This window comes from Nicotiana tabacum, chromosome 3, assembly GCF_000715075.1.
Source record: "Nicotiana tabacum cultivar K326 chromosome 3, ASM71507v2, whole genome shotgun sequence".
NCBI lineage: Eukaryota > Viridiplantae > Streptophyta > Magnoliopsida > Solanales > Solanaceae > Nicotiana > Nicotiana tabacum.
The window spans coordinates 58,286,719-58,309,946 of record NC_134082.1 but is presented as its reverse complement, the minus strand read 5'-3'; the positions used below and the strand labels follow the sequence as shown (position 1 = coordinate 58,309,946).

General features: G+C 38.7%; 1 protein-coding gene across 1 annotated transcript; it reads left to right on the top strand.

Moving 5' to 3' along the window:
* The first annotated feature begins 12,016 nt into the window (after positions 1–12,016).
* LOC107789643 (NAC domain-containing protein 54) lies at positions 12,017–16,626 on the top strand. Its single transcript, XM_016611501.2, has 6 exons — positions 12,017–12,518; positions 13,420–13,697; positions 14,503–14,823; positions 15,184–15,546; positions 15,652–15,727; positions 15,960–16,626. Exons 1-6 carry the CDS (start codon positions 12,362–12,364, stop codon positions 16,397–16,399), a joined length of 1,635 nt encoding a protein of 544 aa, XP_016466987.1. The 5' UTR covers positions 12,017–12,361; the 3' UTR covers positions 16,400–16,626.
* The last annotated feature ends 6,602 nt before the right edge of the window (positions 16,627–23,228 follow it).

The following is a 23,228-nucleotide window of genomic DNA, read 5'->3' as shown; positions in this document are numbered from 1 at the left end:
AGCCTTGGCTAGTTCACTTTCTGCTTTGTTCAAATCGAAACTATAGTCACTCACTTTCTGCCTTTGGTTAGCTATGAGTTTTTCATCCCTGTCGCTTCGGGCTAGATTTTCTGCCGCTACTTTCATCTTCTGAATTTGAGCTCGAAGGGCTTCATTTTCTTTGGCTAGCCTTTTCTTTTCCCCTTCATCCGCCGCAATTTGCAAGCTGCTCTCGAATTGAAGCTCCCTGATTTGCTTTTCCAATTTTCCTATTGTGGCCCTGTACTCACTCTCCTTAGCCACCCAAGCCCACTGTTCTTGTGACACTTCAACGAATTTCTGAACGTGAGGCTTTTTGGCTGGTCTTTCTGGTTCAGCCCTTGCAGTGTTTTTCTTTCTATACCAAGCAAGATAGGTGGGTGAGACATCACCTCTAGATAAATCACGCACTCGAGTGTTTACTGTCAAGTACTGGCATTCATTTCAAATAGAACGAACTGTCTTTTCATGAAATTGACCGTCAGAACTAACCTCGACCGCATACGTACTAAGATCTTCATCTGGATGCATCACCTGACACCTTACCAACTATCTCATCGCCCGGTAAGGAGCTTAAGTTTGAATACCTCACAGACCCATCAGGAGGAAATAAGGACCAGTGGCGGGCATATACACAATTTCTTCAACAGGAAGCCAACCCAATGTCTACTCTATTTGCCCTGCAGTAATGGAGCGAAGGCAGGATACCCATTCTTCAAACCCCTCTGGCAACTTAAACCCTACAATTCTTGTGCCAAACTCTTCAATACAACTTTTCTCTACGGATCCATAACTCAAATACTGAGGGCGATGGCACAGGTGCTCGATCGTCCACATCTGTAATAGCAAATTGCACCCCTCGAAGAAATATGCCCCAGCTTTACAAGCTATGAGAGCTCGGTATATCTCAGACACTATTATAGGGGCGAGAATGCTCTTGGCATTGGTAATCAGGACCTTGACGACTTCAGCCACCCGCAAATCGATATTCCCATCTTTTCGGGGAAATACCACAAGGCCTAAAAAAGCTACCATGAAGGCGAAACGCCTATGCTCATTCCATTTTGTTCGGTTTCTTTTGCTACAAACCCCGTTTGCCGGATCATTGAACCCTCCTACATGCCCGTACCTCTGGTATATACAACGTAGAGTAGCAAAACCATCCTCCAACTCAGAGTACGGTGCTCTCTTGCTTATCTTTAGCAAATCCATGAACTTGTGAGAGTTAATGGCTCTTGGAGAGATCAGATACTTATGTCTCAGCACTTCAGTACTTCCCATATAACCTGCTATCTCTTCCAAGGTTGGGGTGAGTTCAAAATCCGAAAAGTGAAACACGTTATGGGCCGGGTCCCAAAACGTAACCAAAGCCTTTATAACATCTCCTCTAGGCCTGATTTTTAACAACCCGGTGAGACCTCCCAAATGTATATTGACCTTATCTTGCTCCGACTTTCCTAGATCCTCCTACCACATATGTAACTCCAAAGGGATCTTGTTCATGACTGCTATAGGCAAACTTGGACTCGTGCTCATTCTGCACATTTATTAGGGTGATTAAGCAAAAATCAAGACACATTTGACTCAAAGACAAAATTGACACACTTTTTCTTTTCCCTTTTTTTCAAAAAAATAAAATCCGGTTTTGCAAATACGGCCTTTCAGCACCTCAAAGACGAAGATTTTAAGGCTGTGTTGGCTAACCGGTGAAAACCTTGAAAAATGACCACAGACAGTTGTTCTTGCAAAAACAGCCTTCCGGCGCCCTTTTAGGGACATTCGGTTATTTCTGACAAGAATGGCATCATCCTAACTATTTTCAAATAAAGGTAAAATTTTTGTTCTTTTGGATTATTTTTGCAAAAAGGAAGTTGGACCCGATGGGGGTTGCCTACGTATCTCACACCCTATGAGAATCAAACTAGCGTAGTTCGGGCAAATAAAACAAACTATTATTATTTTTTATTTTTTTGAAAACAAAACTCTTTTTTCATTCCATTGGCAAATAAAACAAACTAATTTCTCAAAAATTCGGCAGAGTTTCGACACTATTTGGACATTGTTTTTTTTTCAAAATAGGCGATTAACTCTTTTTAACCCTCGTACTGCCATTTATTTCCAAATGCTCTCTTTTTAAAAAAAAAGCCGGTCAGCATGCAAATCCGAAGGAAATAAATGCACAAGATGCATCAGGATGGTCTTTTGTTTCGGGTGCACCCATCCTAGACAGACCCAACCCCTGTGTTGAGTCTCCAAAGTCAAATATGCACATGATGCAAACAAACGTTCCTACTAGGGATCCGGCATGAGGTGTTGTTATACTAGGTTTAAAACCTTGGGATTATTTGTTCTAGACCTGGCTTACCCGAGCGGACAACTCGAGTCGAGGAGGGGGCTGCGTACTGGTAACCAAAGGATCATCCGGCTTTGCAACTTGTCTGAGACTCATTCTATTTGGGATTTGACACTAACAGAAAGAAGTTACGACCAGCGTGCACTCCTCAGGAGAGAGAAGAGAGGGGTTTCGTAGCAGTTTATATATACAGTTCAGATAATATCAAAGCGATAAAAAGAAACATTTGGCACATTAGACCCACACATGTGAATAAAATTAGATAATAAATAAAGCCAAATACAACAATTCATCTAAGCTCGAATTCTTGAACCCTGAACCAGAGATTCTAGGTTCGTTCCCCAGCAGAGTTGCCAGAGCTGTCACACCTCATTTTTTCATCTACACCCCGTAAAGGGTGTAAATAAAGGGAGTTTTTCCAATTAAAGGACCATCGAAATGGGATTTATTTCATTTAAAGATTCAGAGTTGCCACTTGGGAGGTTTATGGTGTCCCAAGTCACCGGTTGAATCCCGAATCGAGGAAAGGGTTGACTCTGTTTAACAGTCCGCGAACCAGAAATTCGAGTAAGGAATTCTGTTAACTCGGTAGAAGGTGTTAGGCATTCCCAAGTTTTGTGGTTCTAGCACGGTCGCTCAACTGTTATATTCGGATTTATTATCTGATTTTAAAAACAATTATAAACCTATGTGCATTTTAACTTTTTAACCGCTTTATTTAATTATTAAGAAGATTGCAACATTATTAAAACACGTCTCGAACCACGTCACATAAATGTACCCGTGGCTTTTGACATATTTTAACATTGTTGGAATTTGGATTTGGGTCACATAAATGTGCACCCGAGTTTAGGAAAGTAATATTATTAACTAACGCGCCTAAAAGCATTTCGCATTTGCAGGTTTGTGAGGGCCGTGGAATTTAACTAAACGGCACGCCTCGAATTCTAAGGATCAATACAGGATTAACTAAAATGAGAGTCGTGCAATTTGAGGTTTTATTCGGCACGACACACCTTGATTCCTTTCAATTCCAGGCCAGCGCAACTAAATGGATTCATGTCTACATAATCAATCCATTATCCCTTTTAATGTGATCCAACACGCACATTTCATGAATAATCCTAGCGCGAGTTAAATTGCAAGCAGTTGGTACGACCTTCACTTCTCTTTAACTTTCCAATTCATTGAGTTATAAATAAAGAAAAATCTAACAAAATGAAAATATCTTGCTGCCTTCGAACTTGGTCCTAGAACGACCCCACTTCTTTTAGAAGCTGAGATCAGCAGGTGCAGGACTCAAGATCGAGTCCCCACGGCACACAAACAACGACTGAAAATTCCAGGGGTATCTACGTGAGCCCAACTGATTGCCAACGACGGCATTACGCAACATGCCTTAAATAAGTCTTTAAACATTCAATGGACAATCACAGGAGATTGTAGTGACGACAAAAATCCAGTTTTTGGAAATTATACAATATGTGATTCTAACTAGTAAGTAAAACCTAAATAACCTAATCAATAACATGAAGGCCTGAGCCTTAACTAAAGCTCATATTAGTAGGACATAGGGGGGTCGACGTTAAGCAGCAATGACTTTAAGGCATCAAGTTTGATACCATATCATTCGAACGCCAACAAACAATTCAACACAGGCCAACAAGATATTGTAGAACATAACCAAGCATTTCTCTAACCTACAACCATTCTCAAACCAATCTGATAGCTAAGCAGAAGAATCAGGTCACTTAAAGCTTTAGTCTCATATCATAATACCCCATTCATGACAAACATACTAATCAAATATCTCTAGAGCTAAATATTACATCCATAGATGAGATTGAAAGGAGAAGAAATGAAATTCAGTAACAATAACGTCAGTTTATCATATTTCCAAGTTCAAACTCCATATTACACTTTAGGTGATGTCCATAGTGCCAAAGAAATACATGGGAAAGCCAAAACAACAGAAAGATGAGAAGGTCAGCAACAGGCAATAGCAGTCAGCCCCAGATTCGACCACTCAGCAGATGAAATCAGCTCAGGAATGCCAATGGAACAGTAGAAACTTTCAAACCGAATTTTAACCAATTCAACTACTCAAGCCATTTCCTAATTTCAGCAGTAAGATCATGAAATTTCAAAGAATTCTACACCACCAAAGAATCAAAACTCCGAACCAGAAGCAGAAATTTTAGTCTTCAACCAAAATGCAGAAGTTCCGAATTTTCTAAGAAAACTCGGCTGTTTTTATTTTCAGTATTTTTTCCTATCTATCTCTTGGGTCTGTATTTTTAAATTCTTACAATCCTTACCTTGAAAGGCAAGATAGAGATGCATTTATAGGCAAGGCGTTAGGGCAGGCCTTAAGACTTCATTTTTGCCCTTCGGTCCCTTTTTAATTTTCATTTTAGCTTAGACACCCATAGTTTAAATTCTGTTTTTGCGAAACAGTCCCCTCCCCAGCTTCCTAGAAGCTTCCTCAATCAGTTATAAAGATATTCTCTACTTACAATTCCTAGATCACCCTTAAAACCCCCTGTTATTTACCCCTCAATTATTAACTAGGGTTAAGCTAAACCACAATCCAAATAAACCAGCCTCTTAACTGGGTCAATGGTAAACATAGTTACTATGAGAGGCTTGAATACTCAGAAACGATTGAACATAACCATAGAAAAAGAAAAAATCCAAAACTGGAGGGCAAACTCAAACGCTTCTGATTTTAGGTATGCATTAAATTTAACTAATCACACTCAGAATTGCACTTGACTACTAAAGATCATCAGAAAAAGAAACAAATAAAAACTAAGCAAATGAAAGCAGAAAATACTACAACGTATAAAATTAGTGAGAAAAAGGAGGGGGAAAATCAAAAACTTAAACCTAAAACTAAACAAAAATGGACAACAAAATCAGGGCACAATTATTAGAAATTGAGAAGAAAGAAAACTAAAAATGAAGGGAAATAAATACAAACAAACAGATTAACCTAAAGGGGAGAAACTAGGTTCGAAACTATTTTCAGTTAGAAGAAGGCCCAAATACACGGAGAAGATAAAGAAGAAGAAAAATAAAAGGTGAAATAACAAGAACGAACAAAAGACTAAGGAAACTCACCGATTAGATTCGGAATCCATCGGAGACAAAGCCCTAACAAAGCTAAGGTCGATCGTTTGAATTTCAAAACGCGAAGAACGGTGCCTTCTGACCATGCATGTACCAGGATTGACAAAAAAATGGTTTTGAACTTTTGGGGTTGACCTCAGATTCAAGATTCGCGGAGCTCCAGGCAGATTCGAAGGAGAGTAGTTGTGGATTTGGTATGAGGGGATCCTGGGGCTCATGAGGTGTCATTTTGGGGCCAATCGGATGAGTTAGGTTTTCGGTCATTCCTTTCGACTCAAGATTCGAGAGGCTGGGTTAGGATTCGAGAGTGGGGATTTGTAGATTCGGGAAGAGGAGGAGGAGGGGAGTGTTTGGTGTAAGTTTGGTGGCGATTGGACGCCGGCGCCGCCGTCAATGGTGGTGGGGAGTCCTGGCGGCTTCTAGGGTTTCTCGGAGGGGATTTGAGAGAGACGAAAGCTGGGGGGGTAACGTTTGGACATTAATATATTCAATGACCCAGGCTTCTCGTCCGTTCGATCAAGAGACCTCGACAGTCCTGATCTACTTCCCCTGAAACGACGTCGTTCCGTTTTGGGGGGGGGAAGCCAGACTGGGTTAAGGTGGTTTGGGTCGGGTATTGGGGCGATTTATTTTGGGCTGGAGATAATTAATCGGGTTTTAGCCCAGATTTTCCTTTTCATTATTTCCTTCTTCTTCTTTTTTTCTTCTTTTTTTCTCAATTCATTTTTCTCTTAAAAAATTCTTTCTTCCAAGATTAAAATTAAAACCTAAATTAAATGCTAAATTAAATTATCCTACCAAATTAAATTAACCCCAATAATTGTTACTGCAAATAATTAAAAACCAAATTAAAGGAAAAACTACCAAAATTCAAAATAAACATTAAAAGTTCAAAATAAACTATTTTTATGATTTTCCCATTTTTATAAAATAACTAACTTGTCAATTAATCCTAAAATGTAAAATTAAATCTTAAATTCAAATGCAACATATTTATTGCAATTTTCATTAATTAAATAAAATAAAAATGCACAGACAAATGCAATTAATTACTAGAAAATGCCACGAAAATCCCAAAAATTGCAAACACTAACAGAAATTATTTTGTTTTGAATTTGTTGGAGTAATACATATAGGGCAAAAATCACGTGCTCACACATGCCTATAGGAACTCAAAAGTCTGTTTTAAAATTGTTTACTGCTTTACTATATCAACGTAGTTATGCTCTTAGGACATCACTGTTCTGCATTTAGGCAAGCCTATAGGGCAAATTCTGCAAATCTGAAACTGTTTCTGCTACTTAAAGTAGTTCAGATTTAACAGGTTTTAATCAGTAGGCAAGTTAAATAGGATCCTTCACAAATTGGCCTAATCCAGTACTTTATACCCCCTGCTTGCTTAGATATCATGTTCTAGGATTTGTTCTCTTTGAATGTTGTTTGAAGACGCTCATTTATGTGGTATATTGGAGGAGGTAACTATGAGCATCTAACTTGTTTTATATGCAGTCCTAGCTGTTCTTGTCTGTCGCCTAGAATTTTCTCCTTTTAAAACACTTTAGAGGTTGTCTAGAACTGCCCAAATTTAGAGGTCCTAAAATACCTCCAGGACCACAAGGAAGGGACGGGTAATGCATGCATAGGACATTGTCAAAGTTATTAGAACGCTTTAGGCTATGACCAAGGGGAGGGACTTGGGTAGAATGGGATATGCTGACTACGCGCTAATGTCACGTGTAGCCCCTCATAGATGAGTGTTTACCGGGCACTACGTGGGGTGATCTTGTAGGCTAACCAACCTAGGACCCCTTTTCCCAAATCCCCTTTGCTTAAAAACTTTACTTTCTTTTTATGCACACAACTTGTTCAAATTCTATGTCTTATTATTTGAGTCATACAATGCCCAACATGCTTTATTTATTTATTTCAAATACTTATCGATTAAAGGACTAATTCATAAGTATAAGTCCGGCCAGGACCCACCGTTGTGGACTAAAAGGGTGCCTAACACCTTCCCCTCAAGGTTACCTCGAGCCCTTACCCTAAATCTCTGGTAATGCAAACCAATTCAAGAGTTAATCGCTCTAGATGCTCTAACGCACCATAATTCGTTAGGTGGCAATTTTTCAAAATACTCAATTCCTAAAAGGAAATGAGTTACTACCCCCATAAATGTTGAAACCCGGACTTTACCATCAAAAAGGTAAAAAGGAGGGCGAGACAATAAGTGTTGCTGGCATAAATAACATTGAAAGACAAGGGGTGGAAGAGCGAGTTACGTTGACCATAACATTGATTGCCCTGGGGAGTGGTGGAGACTTCATCAATCTTCAACATGTCATCTTTCCACATAATGACAATGTCTTATGACATGCCTACAACGGAGTTTTGAATTTCCCCTGTGAATCCCAACTCCTAAATGAGGTATTTGTGCTCAGTCATCCTTGTTTCCAAGAGGACTCCATGGCAAGGTTGTACAATTTAACCATCTCTGTACAATGTCTCCTAAATTCCCCACTGTTTTCCCCCTAGCATTAATCCAGATTATGAATTTTATTAGTAACCTTGGGTTTGTTTGTGGCTTCCTTTTCAGGCATTTGGATTTCCCCTTCACTGATGGGCTCTCCATCCCCTGATGATTCTGAGGAGTTAAGTGGGCTATTACTAGTTTTAGCTTCACAAATGAGTCTCTTGAGTTTGGCTCTAAGGATGATCTTAGGCTTACTCCACACATTACCATGCTTCTTGGGCATAGTACGATAAGCATTTCTCCCCCAGATCCTCTGAACTCTATTGTTTCCTCCTGTTGCAGAAGCATCGCTTTGGTATTTGGCACTCCCAACCTTGCTATCATTTTCTCTAATTCTATGTTGGTGGCTTTTAGGTGCTCGTGGACATTTTCCAATCCTATCTTTGGAGATGGGGTCCTTGTCCTCACTAGTATCCATGGGGAGAAGGGTCGGGTGGGGATCCCATCTCGTGGAGAGACTAATGGAAAGAAGGGGGTGTGACTTATCTATTACATTAAAAGACTCAGTTGATCTGTTGTCATTATTTGCTGGCTCAATGCAAGTTGATCGTCCATAAGAGTTGTCAATGTCTATAATTTAGCTGGGCATGGTTCAGGTTGGCTGTGACCAGTTTGGCCAAGTAGTGGGAGTTTTGAATTACTACTGAGATGGGTATTGTCCCTATCGAGAAGTTCAAAGGAAAAGAAATACAATGCAGTTCCATCTCCAACCATGAGGTTGGAATGTGACCCATGAGGAGTGGGGTGGATGAAACCCTTATCAGATTTGGATCCTCCCCTTGGTTCTATCTGTTGCTGTTGTTTGTTGGGTTGTTTTGTTTCCCCCATTGTTAGTGTCTACAAACATATAGTGGAGTTTACATTTTTAGTTGTGCTCTTATTTCCTTTTAATCAAGGTTCTTCTCCATTGGGTTTCCGTGCATGAAGATTTATCATCATTAGAATTCTTTGAGAGGCGACAATGTCAGTCAAAATAGTAGAGAGGGAGTGATGATGGGATACAATTTTGGTTATAGTATGAGAGGGAGTGAGAGGGATTAATTAAATCCTTCTACCTTTGCACTGTGTTAGTGGTGTTGTTAGAGAGATCAGGTGTAGCCCCATTTGTGGACCCCAGAATATGAGGGGTACTGTCAGAACAAGGGGTATCATATTTGGGATTGCAGTTGGGGTATTTTTCATACCCGAAATAGGTAAGTGTTTTTCCCCTTGGGCCGCATGCGATGTGTTAGGTGTGTAAGTGAGGGGGCACGTGCCTAGTGTGTGCTCTGTACTCAGCACAGGTTGTGAATTGTGCATTTGGTTTGGGCTGTGCGTTGTAGGCTCAGACAATTGTATCATAGGCCCATGTGGCCTAAGATGCCTGTCTTGTTGGGACCTATCTATACGAGGCCCATGTGGCTTGATTTGGGTCTGTTTCATTTGGCCCATAATTCCCACAGCCCTAGCATCGCCATGTTCCACAGTCTTGTTGTCGCCCTCAAAATCGTCTAAGTTACTAAGGACGAAGAAATTACCTAAGTCTGATGGTCGCTTTCCGCTCCCTGTTTTGTTCTCTATTTTCTATGGTTGTGCCTGAGCTTTGAAAACTTCCGTTTGTCCTTGCCATTTTGCTTTTCGTGGGAATTCCACCACTTTCCATTCATCATTTTCGTTGGTTTTGTGACCGCCGATGATATTTATGATGTGTCCTTCGCCCCTATCTGTCGTTGATTTGGGCATTTCTTGAGTAGATGACCCAATCGCCCACACCCCTTGCACAAGATGCACTCTTTTTCGTACTCAATTGGTTGTTTATGTTCCCCAATGAGTACCATCATTTGTAGTGGTGCCTCAATGGGTATGTAGTTGTAGATCCATGCATACCTGCTTCTTAATGTAGTAGAGGTGCACGTATCGATTTTCAACGGCCTCCCAACCCTTTTCCCCACCCTTTCTAGGATCTCTTTATCATAGAACTCTGTGGGTATCCGGGGCAGTCAGATCCATATGGCGATGGCGTGTATTTTTTCTTTCACCGGAACAAAGTTTGGTTCCCAATTTCTGACGGAGAAGAAGTGTCCCATTACGAACCATGGGCCTCCGTGCAATGCAGTCGTCATGATCTCTTCCTTTTCAAATTTCACCACAACGAAATCCCAGCCTAGATCTATTAGTGTTAGTTGTTCATTAGGATTCCATAGGTGCTGTAATTTGTGTTTCAATAGGTGGTGGGGAATTTTCTTCCCAAAAATCTTGATGATTAACGAGAAACGCCATGAGTGGTAGAATCTGTTCGTTTGTTCTTGGCTTAGAATGATGAGCCCAGTTGTATCGTCTGGGATTGAATTTAGAGTTGCCTCCAGTTGGTGGTAATGATAATTGTATGTGCTTGACTTTGTCAAGTTCTTATCCACTAGTATTTCCTTAAAGGTGTTAGTCTTTTCTTTTGGAATTGATTCAACTTCCATCGGAGTTGAAATGGTATCCGGTGGGTGGGGGGTTTTAGTGCGAGTGGTGATAGTTGGTCCTCTGGGGGTGGGGGTGAGGCCATCTAGGGGTAAGGGAATAATTTTAGAGAGAGAAAGTCTCCAGTGAATTACAATAAATTATAGCTTTTAAGGCGTGTGACTTGAATCAAAATTCTATTCTCTTGATCGCAACTTGTCAAATAATTTTCTTCATGCTTGTGATATTTATTTGCTAGAAACTCTGCACATATATTCAACTATATATAGAGAGATTTATATTTAAAATATGAAGGGAGTAAAAATTACTTCATTTGTAAAATAGTGAATCAAAAATAGTAGCTTGCAGGGGACCACTTGGATGGATTCTCCCTCTTTCCATTCCATTGTCAGGAAGGGAAGAAGAACAGCACAGAAGCTACATTTAAATAAAATATTGGGTATAAAACTAGAGAAGAAAGAACATTAAAACTCAAAAAGGAGAAAAGCACAAAAAGATAGATTGATCAAAAGGAAAAGCACACAAGAGAATATTGGTATCCCTGTGAAAGAGAAAGGATGACAACGACAAAAGCTGCAACATTTGATCCTTGCTCCCCACTTTGCCACGTTGGATCTTCACGTGGCAAAAGTAGGCCCCATCACGCCACTCTAGCTTTTTGTTACGGCTTTTTTTTTTTTTTTTTAAATTCTCATCCAGTGTTTTAAGAATAAAAGAGTATTTAGTATTTCATCACAACCAGATAAAAGTTTCATCTACCTCTACTTTAATTAGGTCTTGAAATATGTTAATGCTATAATGAAAAAACATATTTATTGCTTTCCTTATATAGGATTTGATGCATTTAAATTAACAGTTTTGAAAATTAAGTGATGAATCAATGTCACTTTTAATTAATTGAGAAATATAACCAGAATATAATTTGTTCAAACCTGCTTTTACAGTTTGAAATATTGTTTAAGCTTACCTAGTTGTTTGAGCAATTAACATTAGTTATACGCTAATTAAGTCATCCACTGAAAATATATTTAGAATTTTCTATTAAATTTCCATTTAATATAGTTTGAGAATATTTAACTTACATATTTTGTCTAAGACTAAAAAATGAATATTATAGGTAAGAAGAATATATAAAATTAGAGAGGAAAAAGAAGAAAAATAAAAGAAGAAATTAAATTGTCGGTAGAAGTAGAAATGAGCATGTGAAAGGAACATTTTTGGCAGATTGACAGTTAAGAAAAGCCGCCAATTCGTTTCCGTAAGGACAGTTTCTCGTTAACGTAGTTGTAGAGGGACAAAGATCCTCTTCCTCTCCTTCTAAACAAAAAAAGAAGAGTATTTTTTTATTATATCCTTAAATTACATATATAGATGCCCCACTAGGCCAGTAATGTGACAAATCAGATATCACCACGTGTACAAGGAAGCTCAGATTCCAAGAAAGGACAAATTGGAAGCATAGAATTTTGCTAGAGTAGTCAAAAAAATACTCTATATATTGTAACTTTGTATGTATACATTCAACCATTTACCATATGAAAGAGTCAGGAATTGAAATAATTAGCTAGAGCTCTATATTGGCCTTGAGCTTGAGAAGAAAGATTATTAAAGGTGAAAAAACAATTTTAAAGGCAAAAGGAGCCAAGAGGGGGTGACAACTTTCATTTGCTTTTTGGACTTCCTTCTCTTTTTGTCTTCTTATTATTATCAATCCTACAACTTCCTCATCATTTTTCCGCCAAACTTGTCTCCATAAAATTTCTATCTTCTCTACCTTTCATTCTTCTTCTTCTTCTTTGGAAATTCTCTGATCAGGAAGATAATAAAAGTAGAAAATTATAAAGAGAAGTTCCAAAGAAGATTATATATATATATATAATATGGCACCTGTTTCATTGCCCCCTGGTTTCAGGTTTCATCCAACAGATGAAGAACTTGTTGCTTACTATTTGAAAAGAAAGATTAATGGTAGGAAAATTGAACTTGAGGTCATTCCTGAAGTTGATCTCTACAAATGTGAGCCATGGGATTTACCAGGTACATATAACTCCATTTCCATTTTTTGGTTTGGTCCTCTTTAGAAGCAAGAATTAAAAAAAATTGGTTACATCATCATCATCTATAAATCAAGTGTCATAGAAGATGTATGTCAAAGGAAAATTACGATGTGGAAGCATATTGTATATTTTCCTAATTTGTAATTGTGACGTGTCTCTGGGATAAAGAAAAAGAAATATTACCTAGCAGCTAGATACGTCCAAAGTGATTGTCAAGAAAGGTATAACAACTAAAGATATTGTACTAACTACTATTTCGTTTTCACTTTGATATATATTGAAAGACAACTCGTGTGTAATTTTAACATGTAATTATAAGACCTTAGTTGTGAGGCCATACGTTTAATTTAAAAATTCGAGAAAGGAAATGATCACAAGCCAAATTGGTTAAACAAAAAGATAAGAAAATGAAGAATTTAAAGGTATTTTCTTCTAAAGGTACTCACATAATAATTACAAGCTTCAATTAGTTTATTTTTCCTTGATGTTCCATACGCGTGCAAACTAATATGTTCTGATTCTGGATACTTTGAACATATTTTACTAGTCAACAACCATATGCTTTATATATATATATATATCATAACATGTATGTTTCTTTCTTTAAAGGAAGTTCATGTTGGTCCCTACTTTTGATTTCCTATTGAAGCCTAAAGATGTGTACTTTACTGCTTAGCTTAAATATCTGAAGTCAAAAGGCAAAGGAAAAGGAACTAACATGATTTCATTCTAATTTTCTGTTGGGATCTTTATACTATAATATACAACAAAGGCCAGTTCCTTAATTTGATGATTACCATATTTTTCAAGAATCACTTTCAATTTATTTATTTTTTTGTTGCTTTTCTCATTTTGTTGTTAATTTATTATTTATGTTACAGATAAGTCTCTTTTGCCTAGTAAAGATATGGAATGGTACTTCTTCAGTCCTCGTGATCGAAAATACCCTAATGGAACGAGGACTAACCGTGCAACGAAAGCTGGGTACTGGAAGGCTACGGGAAAGGATAGAAAAGTAAATTCGCAGATGAGGCCTATTGGAATGAAGAAAACCCTAGTATATTACAGAGGGAGAGCACCCCATGGAACTCGAACTGGTTGGGTCATGCATGAGTATCGTTTAGAAGAAAGAGAATGTGAAGTTGCTAATGGCATGCAGGTACATACATACTTAATACTTATGTTTTTAAAATTATTTAAGTTATATCCATCATTTTAATCAGTTTTTTAATTCATGTTTATCAAAAGATTTACTTATAATTATCTAATAAGTAATTTCAAACCTTTTGTAAAGAAGGGGTTGTATGGATCTCAGTCTATCTCTTTCTCTTTCAGTTCATTGTGTAAATACTATTTATTCCATCATCCCATAAAACTTAAATTCTTTCAGTATTTTTTTAGATCATTGGTGCATTAATAAAGATGTGTATCACAACGACGGATTAGGACATACATAAGACGTATTTAAGAAAAAATACAATGGAAACGATATGTTTGTCATCATATCTGACATCATATATAACCTCTAATATTGCATATGGTAAAAATATTTACGACCGGGAGTAGAGCTACGCGGATGCATGTAAGGGGTTCACTTGAATTCCATGCGTCGAAAAATTATATTATGTAAATATAGATTAAAATAACTTTTTCTAAACACATATATCCATATATATATATATATATATATATATATATATATATATATATATATATATATATATATATATATATATACTTAGACATATAAACTGTTGAATCTCTTTGACATAAACGAAGATTCTAGTATAAAGACTGTGTGAGTTCAAAAATCATTTTAAGTCATAGATTCAAATTCCTGTTGTGACATGCTTCGTTTCTTTTTGAATCCAATCCCCTTTTTAAAATATGCGGTCTCCGCTACTGTATATGTTGTATCTAAGTTTAAACCATCTGATGATGTTAATTTTGCATGAGATTTGCAGGATGCATATGCACTTTGCCGTGTATTCAAGAAGAGTTTGAATGCCCCAAAAAGTGGAGATCATTATGCTAGTGATCGATCCTCTAGCATTGATGTGTATACTGAGGGATCAAGGTTTGATGATATGGATCAGAGTTCTGACTATGGAATGCCATCAGCAGCAACAAGTTCATCCATGGCTGTCCATGGTTCTCCATTAATGAATGTTGCTGGTCCAAGTCATGATGATAAATGGATGCAATACTTATCTGATGAAGCTTTCACTTCCATTAATCCTTCATTTCCCACTAGTAATGGAGCTTTTCCATATCACCCTTCTAAGGTAATGCCCACTAAAATTAGAATATTAGTATGACGAAATCACGAAATAATGAATAAACCAAAAAATAAGCAAAACAAAATAGAGCTTCCTTTTGGTTAGCTTTTTTTTATTTTCAGCTTTTGCTTTTAAGAGTTTTACTTAATTACCTTGATACAGTAAAAATTAAAGATAATCAAATCACCTAAACGATAAGTACATGTAACCATTCATAAAAAGTAAGATTAGTAATCTAACAAAATAATGAGATTGTTTGGTACAATATGTTAAAATATCATTGTTTTTAACAGTGCTGTCAATGTATTTAAGTCAAATCCTTTTCTGTATTCTCGTTTCTAATTTGTGTTTTTTATTAAATTAAAGGTTGATATAGCATTAGAGTGTGCGAGGTTGCAGCATAGGTTTGCCTTACCTCCATTGGAGGTGCAAGATTTTCCCCAAGTGGGCTATGTTGATTCTCAATCAAATGATCATCTTATGTATCATCAAAGCACAAATCAAACGGATATTGTACAAGAAATCCTATCCGTTGCCCAAGCTTCACATGATATTACAAATCAAGATTCATGGGGTGGAAATTACAATTATGCTCCTCCTAGTGATGACTTTTCTTTTCTTCCTCACAATAATCAAATCCATGACTTGGATAATTCCTTCAATTTCATGGAACAACTAAAGGAAGATCACAATGCTAGGTCCATTGCAGTCACTGATTTTGATGACAAGGTAATTCATGTTACTAATCTATGCAATCAACTTTATTTTATTTTTTTGCATTATTTCTTAAAATCCAATATGCTTAATTAGATAAGTAACTTGTTTTCTGGCCAGACTTTTCTTGCGGACTACAAGACGGTTCCAATAGAAAATATTTCAGGTCCCCATAAAGAAGAACAAGACCTCCAAGGTATTACAAATGTTTCTTCTTTTGATTTAGTTCTTTTCGTTTTGCTTTTAACTTATTATTGCTATATAAACAATTTATTCATGCAATATGCACTAGCTATAAGTACATTTTAACATTTTATAGCAAGTAGCGCGTCTTATTTTTCAAGTTATTAATGTTAAAGTATAGTAATAGTGCAAATTTACTATATTGTCAGTGTACAAAAGTTAAACTGTTTATACTCTGATTACAGGAGAAGCCAGTGGTATGCATAACAGCTTGAATGAAAGAGAAGCAAACAATTTCTCATTAGGATTTGGTAATGACAGCTTCTTGAATGATGAAGACACAGATGGTTTTTCAAATTCCCCAAGTTTTGAAGTTTATGAGAAAATTGAAGTGAGCCAAGGATTGTTTGTTGCCACAAGGCAAGCAGCCAACACATTCTATCATCAAGTGGTGCCTTCAAAAACAGTTACAGTACACAGAGACCTAGTCCCAGTACTAGTGCATGACTTTCCCATAAGAAAAATACAAGAAAATGCAACTTTGCTTGATACATTTATGGCATTTTCAAGGAAAACACTATCAGGAGTTATGAGAGTCACTAGGCCTTGGAAAGGAAAAGTAAGCACTTTGGTTCATATGATTGCACCGTTATATACATTTTGGAGTATTTTGGGGATTGCTTAAATTAGGAGAAGGGAAATTTAATTTCCACAGTGGTTGTGCAAATTAATCAAATGACCTAATTTCACCCTTGTATTAATTAGCGATCTTTCCACCATTTGGTTGCACCACATTAATTGTCCGATCCCTTCTTCCCTTTGTAGTTTGTACCATTTTTTACTTGTACTTTTGTTTTCTAAAGATTAACCTCTTGTAATGCTAACCACAATTAATTGTTGTTAGGGGAAAGCTTAACTTAAGGCCCCTTAAAAATTGACACCAATATAAGTTCTTGATATAGATTGTATATGTTCTTTTCATATCTACTAATCATGCTATATTCATAGCGAATTTTTTTAGTACAGCCTATCAATAATGCTTTGGTCTGGATCACGTGCTGTTATTCAGTGTGTATGATGTCTTTGTTTACCCTTAAAATGGATAACAATTAAATTTATATGTGATTTTAAGAATATGTTGATTGATTCAATACAAGTAATCAAGAATGTTAGATAAATGAATCAAAGATAAACAAATAACCGAACCAGTTGTGACGTTAAGTTCAGGCTCGGATTTAAGCTTACCAATAGTTCTGCCCTCAACCAGACCCTCGATTCGGAGCCAAATATGTATGAAGAACTATTACTAAAATAAAAAAATTTCAATAGCTAGAAAGCAGAGAAATAAGTTTGTGTTGCCTTGATATGCGTGTTATAATGTATATTGAATGAAAAAGATTCCCCTTTATTGAGTGGAGAGTTTCATCCCTAGTACAACTCTAGAAAGATAAAAAAAATCCTCCTTTCTCGTCAATTATTGATATGCTACCGACGTCGGGCGAGATTCACGCCGTGATATCTGGTTGGGTGCAGATATCACGGCTTTCTTGTTTGTCGTGTGAGACCATTCACATCACTTTTCGAGGTTTAGGAGCTCGCTCTAGGTCCGAGGGGTGTTGTCTTGCCAGGCCCGGTGGCGAGCACTCTGTTCAGCCCCTAGTACAAGAAGTCCCTGGCTTGGATTCTGATCCCATGCAGTCATATCTTCGCTTCATTTGACCCACCGGGAAATCAAGGTATATGTTACCCTCAGTTTTACTCGTATACAGATAGTCCTCTCGTTTCTGAGAGAGTGGGTTTGCCGAACCGATGGGAAACGATAGATGTTCCCAGGTTCCTTCCTTCGTACGTTACAACTGAGACAACGAATGAGCCGAAACGTCCCATCAGTCGCGTCGTTCTGACTTCCGACACGTGTCAATCATCGGCTGGTCGCTTCCGAATGTGAAACATCGCGTAATGATTATGCTTTCTCCTATAAAAGCTTCAACCTTTTGTATCTTTTCCACTTTCCAGTCTTAGCTCTTGTATTCGAATTCCCTAGCAGTTTCTAACTCTTTTAAATCTTCATCTTGTTACCTCTAACCTTCAAATCTTCATAATTGTTCATAAGTTTCTACCCAGATCTTCATCCTACCTTCAAACCTTCATACATTTTCTTGGATTTTCAACCCAGAAACTCATATCTTCACTTTCAAACTTCAAATCTTCATAAGCTCTTTCCAAATGTTCACATATTTTTCAGCTTTACGATGGCCAAGACTTCCAAATCAGTTTCTCAGCAGGCTGCCTCTTCATCTTCTCACCCGGTCACAGGTATTGAGGCAGTCATTCTCAAAGTGGTTATTCTCGAGAAGGCTGCTCCTGAGGCGGTTGCTCCCGAAGTGGCTGCCACTAAATCAGCCATAGAGCCCCAACATAAACAGTTTTATTCCCGGGGGTTGTTCAATCTTAGACTACTTCAAAGCCAAGAAGGTCTCATCCAAACAAGACCGAGGTGAAGGGGCATCAAGGTATATCTGCTCTGTCACCGAAGATATCCTTCCCATTTTTCGAAAGGACTATAACTGAGATGTAAGGATGTGGTAGTCCCCGAGCTTGAGGATGATATCACCACTTATATGGAGGGGTATCTAAATGTTTACACTTATTCCTTTATACTAGTCCCGGTAGACCCAATTTTTTTGGACTTCTCTAAGAGATACGAGGTGTGCCTTGGGCAAATCCACCCGTTTCTTTGGAGGATCTTGATCCTCCTCCGTTACTTTGCGAATGACACCAAGTCTTCTCGGTTCACTCTCAACCAACTGCTCCGTCTATACAGTCCCCGAATTTTCGGAGGGAGGGGGGACTAATCAAGCTCACTCGTCGGGCCAGCAGGCACCCCTTTTCAAGCATTGACGAGGATCGAGATCGAGGCTAGCAGAGGCTCTTCGTTTGGGTGAAGACTGAAGAGTTAATCCCTCCGGTGTTTTTGCCATTCCCCGAGAAGTGGAATGCTTATGTGTATGTTGATTTTTCTTTGTTCACTTTCTCAACGTCGGTATTTGTGATCATGCAGCTATTGCCCGAGTTTCCAATGCGATCCTCCAACTCAAGGAGTGGATCGAAGGAATCTACAAGCAAATGCCATATTTTGAGTGCTTGTGGCACAAGCTTTTGAAGGGCGGATGGGAGGCCCGTTCACATGGTAAGGCTTTTCTTAGAATAGTTACTATTACACCTCGAACATATATAACGCTGACCCTTTCTCTTTCCTTCGCAAGTTTTCCTAAGACCACTGAACTTAAGTCGTTTAAAGGGGGTGAGGATGCATCCCTATTCGTTAATCCCTCCGTTACGGGACAGCTAACTACTACAGAGGAGGAGAAGAAGAGGAAAATAAAGTCTTTGGGTTCCCCGGGTCCTGAGGTTGTATTATGGCTAAAGTGGACTATGTGGTCATGGTTCACACGACCGTTTGGCCCTTACAATAAATCCTAACCACCGAGCCTTAGCTTCTAAGATACAAGTTTTTATTTTTTCCCTTACTAAAAACCTTAACCCGAGGGTGATAACCCCCAGTACTCGAGGTCGAACTTGAGAGGGGTCAGATAGTGTTGATGAAAAATGAATGTCCATTGACTACGGTTTGAGACCGGCCTTCAAATCTAAGTTAGCACATTTTACTGTTGCCTCATTAAAAACCTCATCGAAAACCCCATTTTGGGACAAAACCGATCTAAGGGAAAAAGAGTGTAATGCGTGCTTTTAGACTTAATATTCACATTCATCCTTGGCTGTTGCTTGCAAGTGTTAGTCAGATTCATAATATTATTAAAAAGTAATTGATAACGTACCTTAGTAGTAGTACCGCTTTAAGTGCGTCATGTTCCAGTTGTTCGGTAGTTGCACATTGTTTCCTGCTTCGAGCTTGTATGAGACTTTGCCGTTAATTCTGATGACTCGATATGGACCTTCTCAATTTGGTCTCAGCTTTCCCTCATTTGGGTCCCGGGTGTGTAATGTTACTTTCCTCAATACCAAGTCCTCGATCTTGAAGTGTCGGAAGTTGGCTCTTCGGCAGTAATATCTTTCTATCCGTTGTTTCTAGGCGGCCAGTCGGACTAGGGCGACCTCATGTCTTTCATCTAATAGTTCTAGACATATGATCATAGCCTTTCTATTCGACTCTTCAGTCGCATATTGGAACCTGAGGCTCGGTTCTTCTACTTAGACTGGTATTAAGGCCTCGGCACTGTAGACCAGTGAGAATGGGGTGGCCTCGGTACTAGATTTTGAGGTCGTACGGTATGCCCATATGACTTTAGGTAGGATTTCCTTCCATTTCCCTTTGGCATCGGTCAACCTCTTTTCAGGTTTTTGAGAATGGTCTTGTTCATAGAATTTGCTTGTCCATTTCTACTCGGATGGTAAGGTGTTGATAGTATTTTCTTAATCTTGTGATCTTCGAAGAACTTATTTACCTTGCTGCCGACAAACTATTTTCCATTATCGCGTACAATCTCAACAGGTATTCTGAATCAACATATTATGTGGTACCAAATGAATTCGATGACTTTTTTTCCCGGACTTTCTCAAAAGCTCGAGCTTCGACCCATTTGAAAACATAATCGATCATGAATAGTATGAATTGAGCCTTACCAAGTGCCCACTGTAGGGGACTGATGATGTCTATTCCCTATTTCATGAATGACCATGGGGACAAGACCGAATGGAGTAACTCTCCCAATTGATAGATCATCGGTGCATGTCTCTAGCAGCCGTCACATCTTCGTACAAAGTCCTTCGTGTTTTTCTCCCTGTCGATCCAGTAGTAGCCGACCCTGATCAATTTCTGAACCAAATATTCCGCTCTCAATTGGTTCCTGCATATGCCTTTATGAAGTTCTCTCAAGATATATGCGGTATCACCGACCCCAAGCATATGGCCAGTGGACCGTCAAACGTTCTTATGAATAGAGTACCTTCAGACAAGCTAAACCTGACACCCTTTGTATGAAGATCTCTCGATTCTTTAGGATCCGATGGCAATTTCCTAGTCTTCAAGTAATCTATGTACTTGTTTCTCCAATCCCAGTTAAACTTGTGGAGTTTACTTTGGCGTGACCTTCTTCTATCACCGACTTCATGAGTTGTACAATTGTCCCCAATCTGAACTTATCGTCATCAATCGAGAACCCCAAGTTAGCTAGAGCATCAGCCTCGCTGTTCCGATCTCGGGGCATATGATGTAAGATCCATTCTTTGAATTGATGCAACATTACCTGTAACTTGTCTAGATACCTTCGCATTCGCTCTTCTTTTACTTTGAACGTCCCATTGACTTGATTTACCACGAGGAGGAAATCACATTTAGCTTCAATCTCCTCAACCTCAAGGCTTTTAGCCAATTCGAGACCTATAATTATGGCCTCATACTCAGCCTCATTGTTAGTCAATTTTACAGTTCTAACAGATTTCCTAACTATGTTTCCTGTAGATGGCTTCAACACGATGCCAAGCCCAGACCTTTTACGTTCGAAACACCGTCTGTAAAGAGAGTCCAAACTCCTGAGGTAGTCCCTAAGATTAATAGTAATTCCCTTTCGACTTCGGGTATTAGGGCCGGTGTAAAGTTGGTCATGAAGTCTGCCAAATTTTGTGATTTGATAGCGGTTCGGGGTCAATACTCAATATCAAACCCGCTAATTTTGACGGCCCATTTGGCTAATTAGCCCGAAAGGTCGGGCTTGTGCATGATGTTCCTTAGTGGATAAGAGGTTACGACATATATGGGGTGATATTGAAAGTACGGCTTTAGCTTCCTAGAGGTGCTTAGTAAAGCGAGCACCAATTTTTCCAGGTGAGAATACCTTGTTTCGGTCTCGGCTAGAGTTCTACTGATATAGCAAATAGAAAATTGTGTAGCTTCCTCTTCTCGGACTAAAATTCCACGTATCGCCACCTCGAATACCGCCAAGTAGAGGTATAGTTGCTCATCCGCCTTTGGAGTGTGGAGAAGGGGCGGGCTCATAGGTATTCTTTGAGTTCTTCCAAAGCTTTTTGGCATTCCGGGCTCCAGAAAACGTTATTCTTCTTTTTCAATAGTGAGAAGAACCGATGGCTTTTGTCCGAGAACTTTGATATGAACCAGCCCACGGCGGTTATACGTCTTAGCCTTTGAATGGCCTTGACGATGTCTGCCACAGTGATGTCTTATATGGCCTTGATCTTGTCAGGATTAATCTTGACCCCCTATTGAATACCATGAATCTAAGGAACTTTCCCGATCCGACCCCGAATGCCTAGTTCTCTAGGTTCAGCTTCATATTGTATATTTTTAATATGCCGAAGGTTTCTTGCAAATGATTCAAATGGTCCTCTGCTTACAGGGACTTAAGTAACATATCGTCAATATAAACTTCCATTAAATTTCCTATCTGTTCTTCGAATATTCGATTTACTAGGCGTTGATATGTGGCACTAGCGTTCTTTAATCTAAATGGCATTACATTATAATAGTAGGTTCCAAATTTAGTAATAAAGGAATTCTTTTCTTGGTCGCTCGGGTCCATCCGAATTTGTTTGTACCTGGAATAGGCATCGAGAAAGCTGAGCATCTCGTGCCTGACCGTCGCGTTGATCATTCGTTCGAAGTTAGGCAAAGGAAAAGAATCCTTAGGGCATGCTTTTTTCAAGTATTTTTAATGTACACACATTCTTAGCTTATTTCCTTTTTAGGTACTACCAATACGATAGCTAGCCAGTCCGGGTACCTAACTTCCCAGATATACCCTATTTTAAGGAATTTAGATACCTCATCCTTGATGAATGCATGCTTGACCTCGGACTGAGGTCTCCTCTTCTTCTTAACTGGATGGAACTTTGGTCAAAACTCAACTTATGAATGGTTATCTCTGGTGGGATCCCTATCATATCAAGATGGGACCAGGCGAAACAAGATATGTTAGTTTTAAGAATATTAATAAGTTTTTCCTGAGCTCGGGGGTTAACCCCGTGCCCAGGTATACCTTTTGATTTGGTAGGTGCTCGGCCAATATGACTTGCTCCAGCTTTGGCCGTTTATTTGGTGGTGTCGGTATCATCAGGAGCTATGAATGATCTCAGAATGTAGTGGTCATCCTCCCCGTCAGCTCCTTGTTCCTCGATCTCGATCTCTCAGGCCTGATCGGGACTAAAATTTGTGGTTGCTATTTGACTTTGACCTTTCTGGTTGGCTCTATGTTCCTTATTATTGGGACGGCAGGCACCGGGAGTACTTCATCGACTGTGAGCATCTCCTTTGCAGCCGGCTACTCTTCGTATGCCGTCTGGATTCATCTCGGAGTAGGGAACTTTATTGCCTAATGTAAAGTCAAAGGTATTGCCCTCATCTTGTGAACCCATGGTCTTCTAAATAAAGTGTTATATCTTATGTTTTGCAGAGGGTGAGATCGAGGATGACTCAAGTAAAGGAATTTCTGGATACGGGTTGTATTATGCTTTATAGGTATATGAGAATCACAGAATGA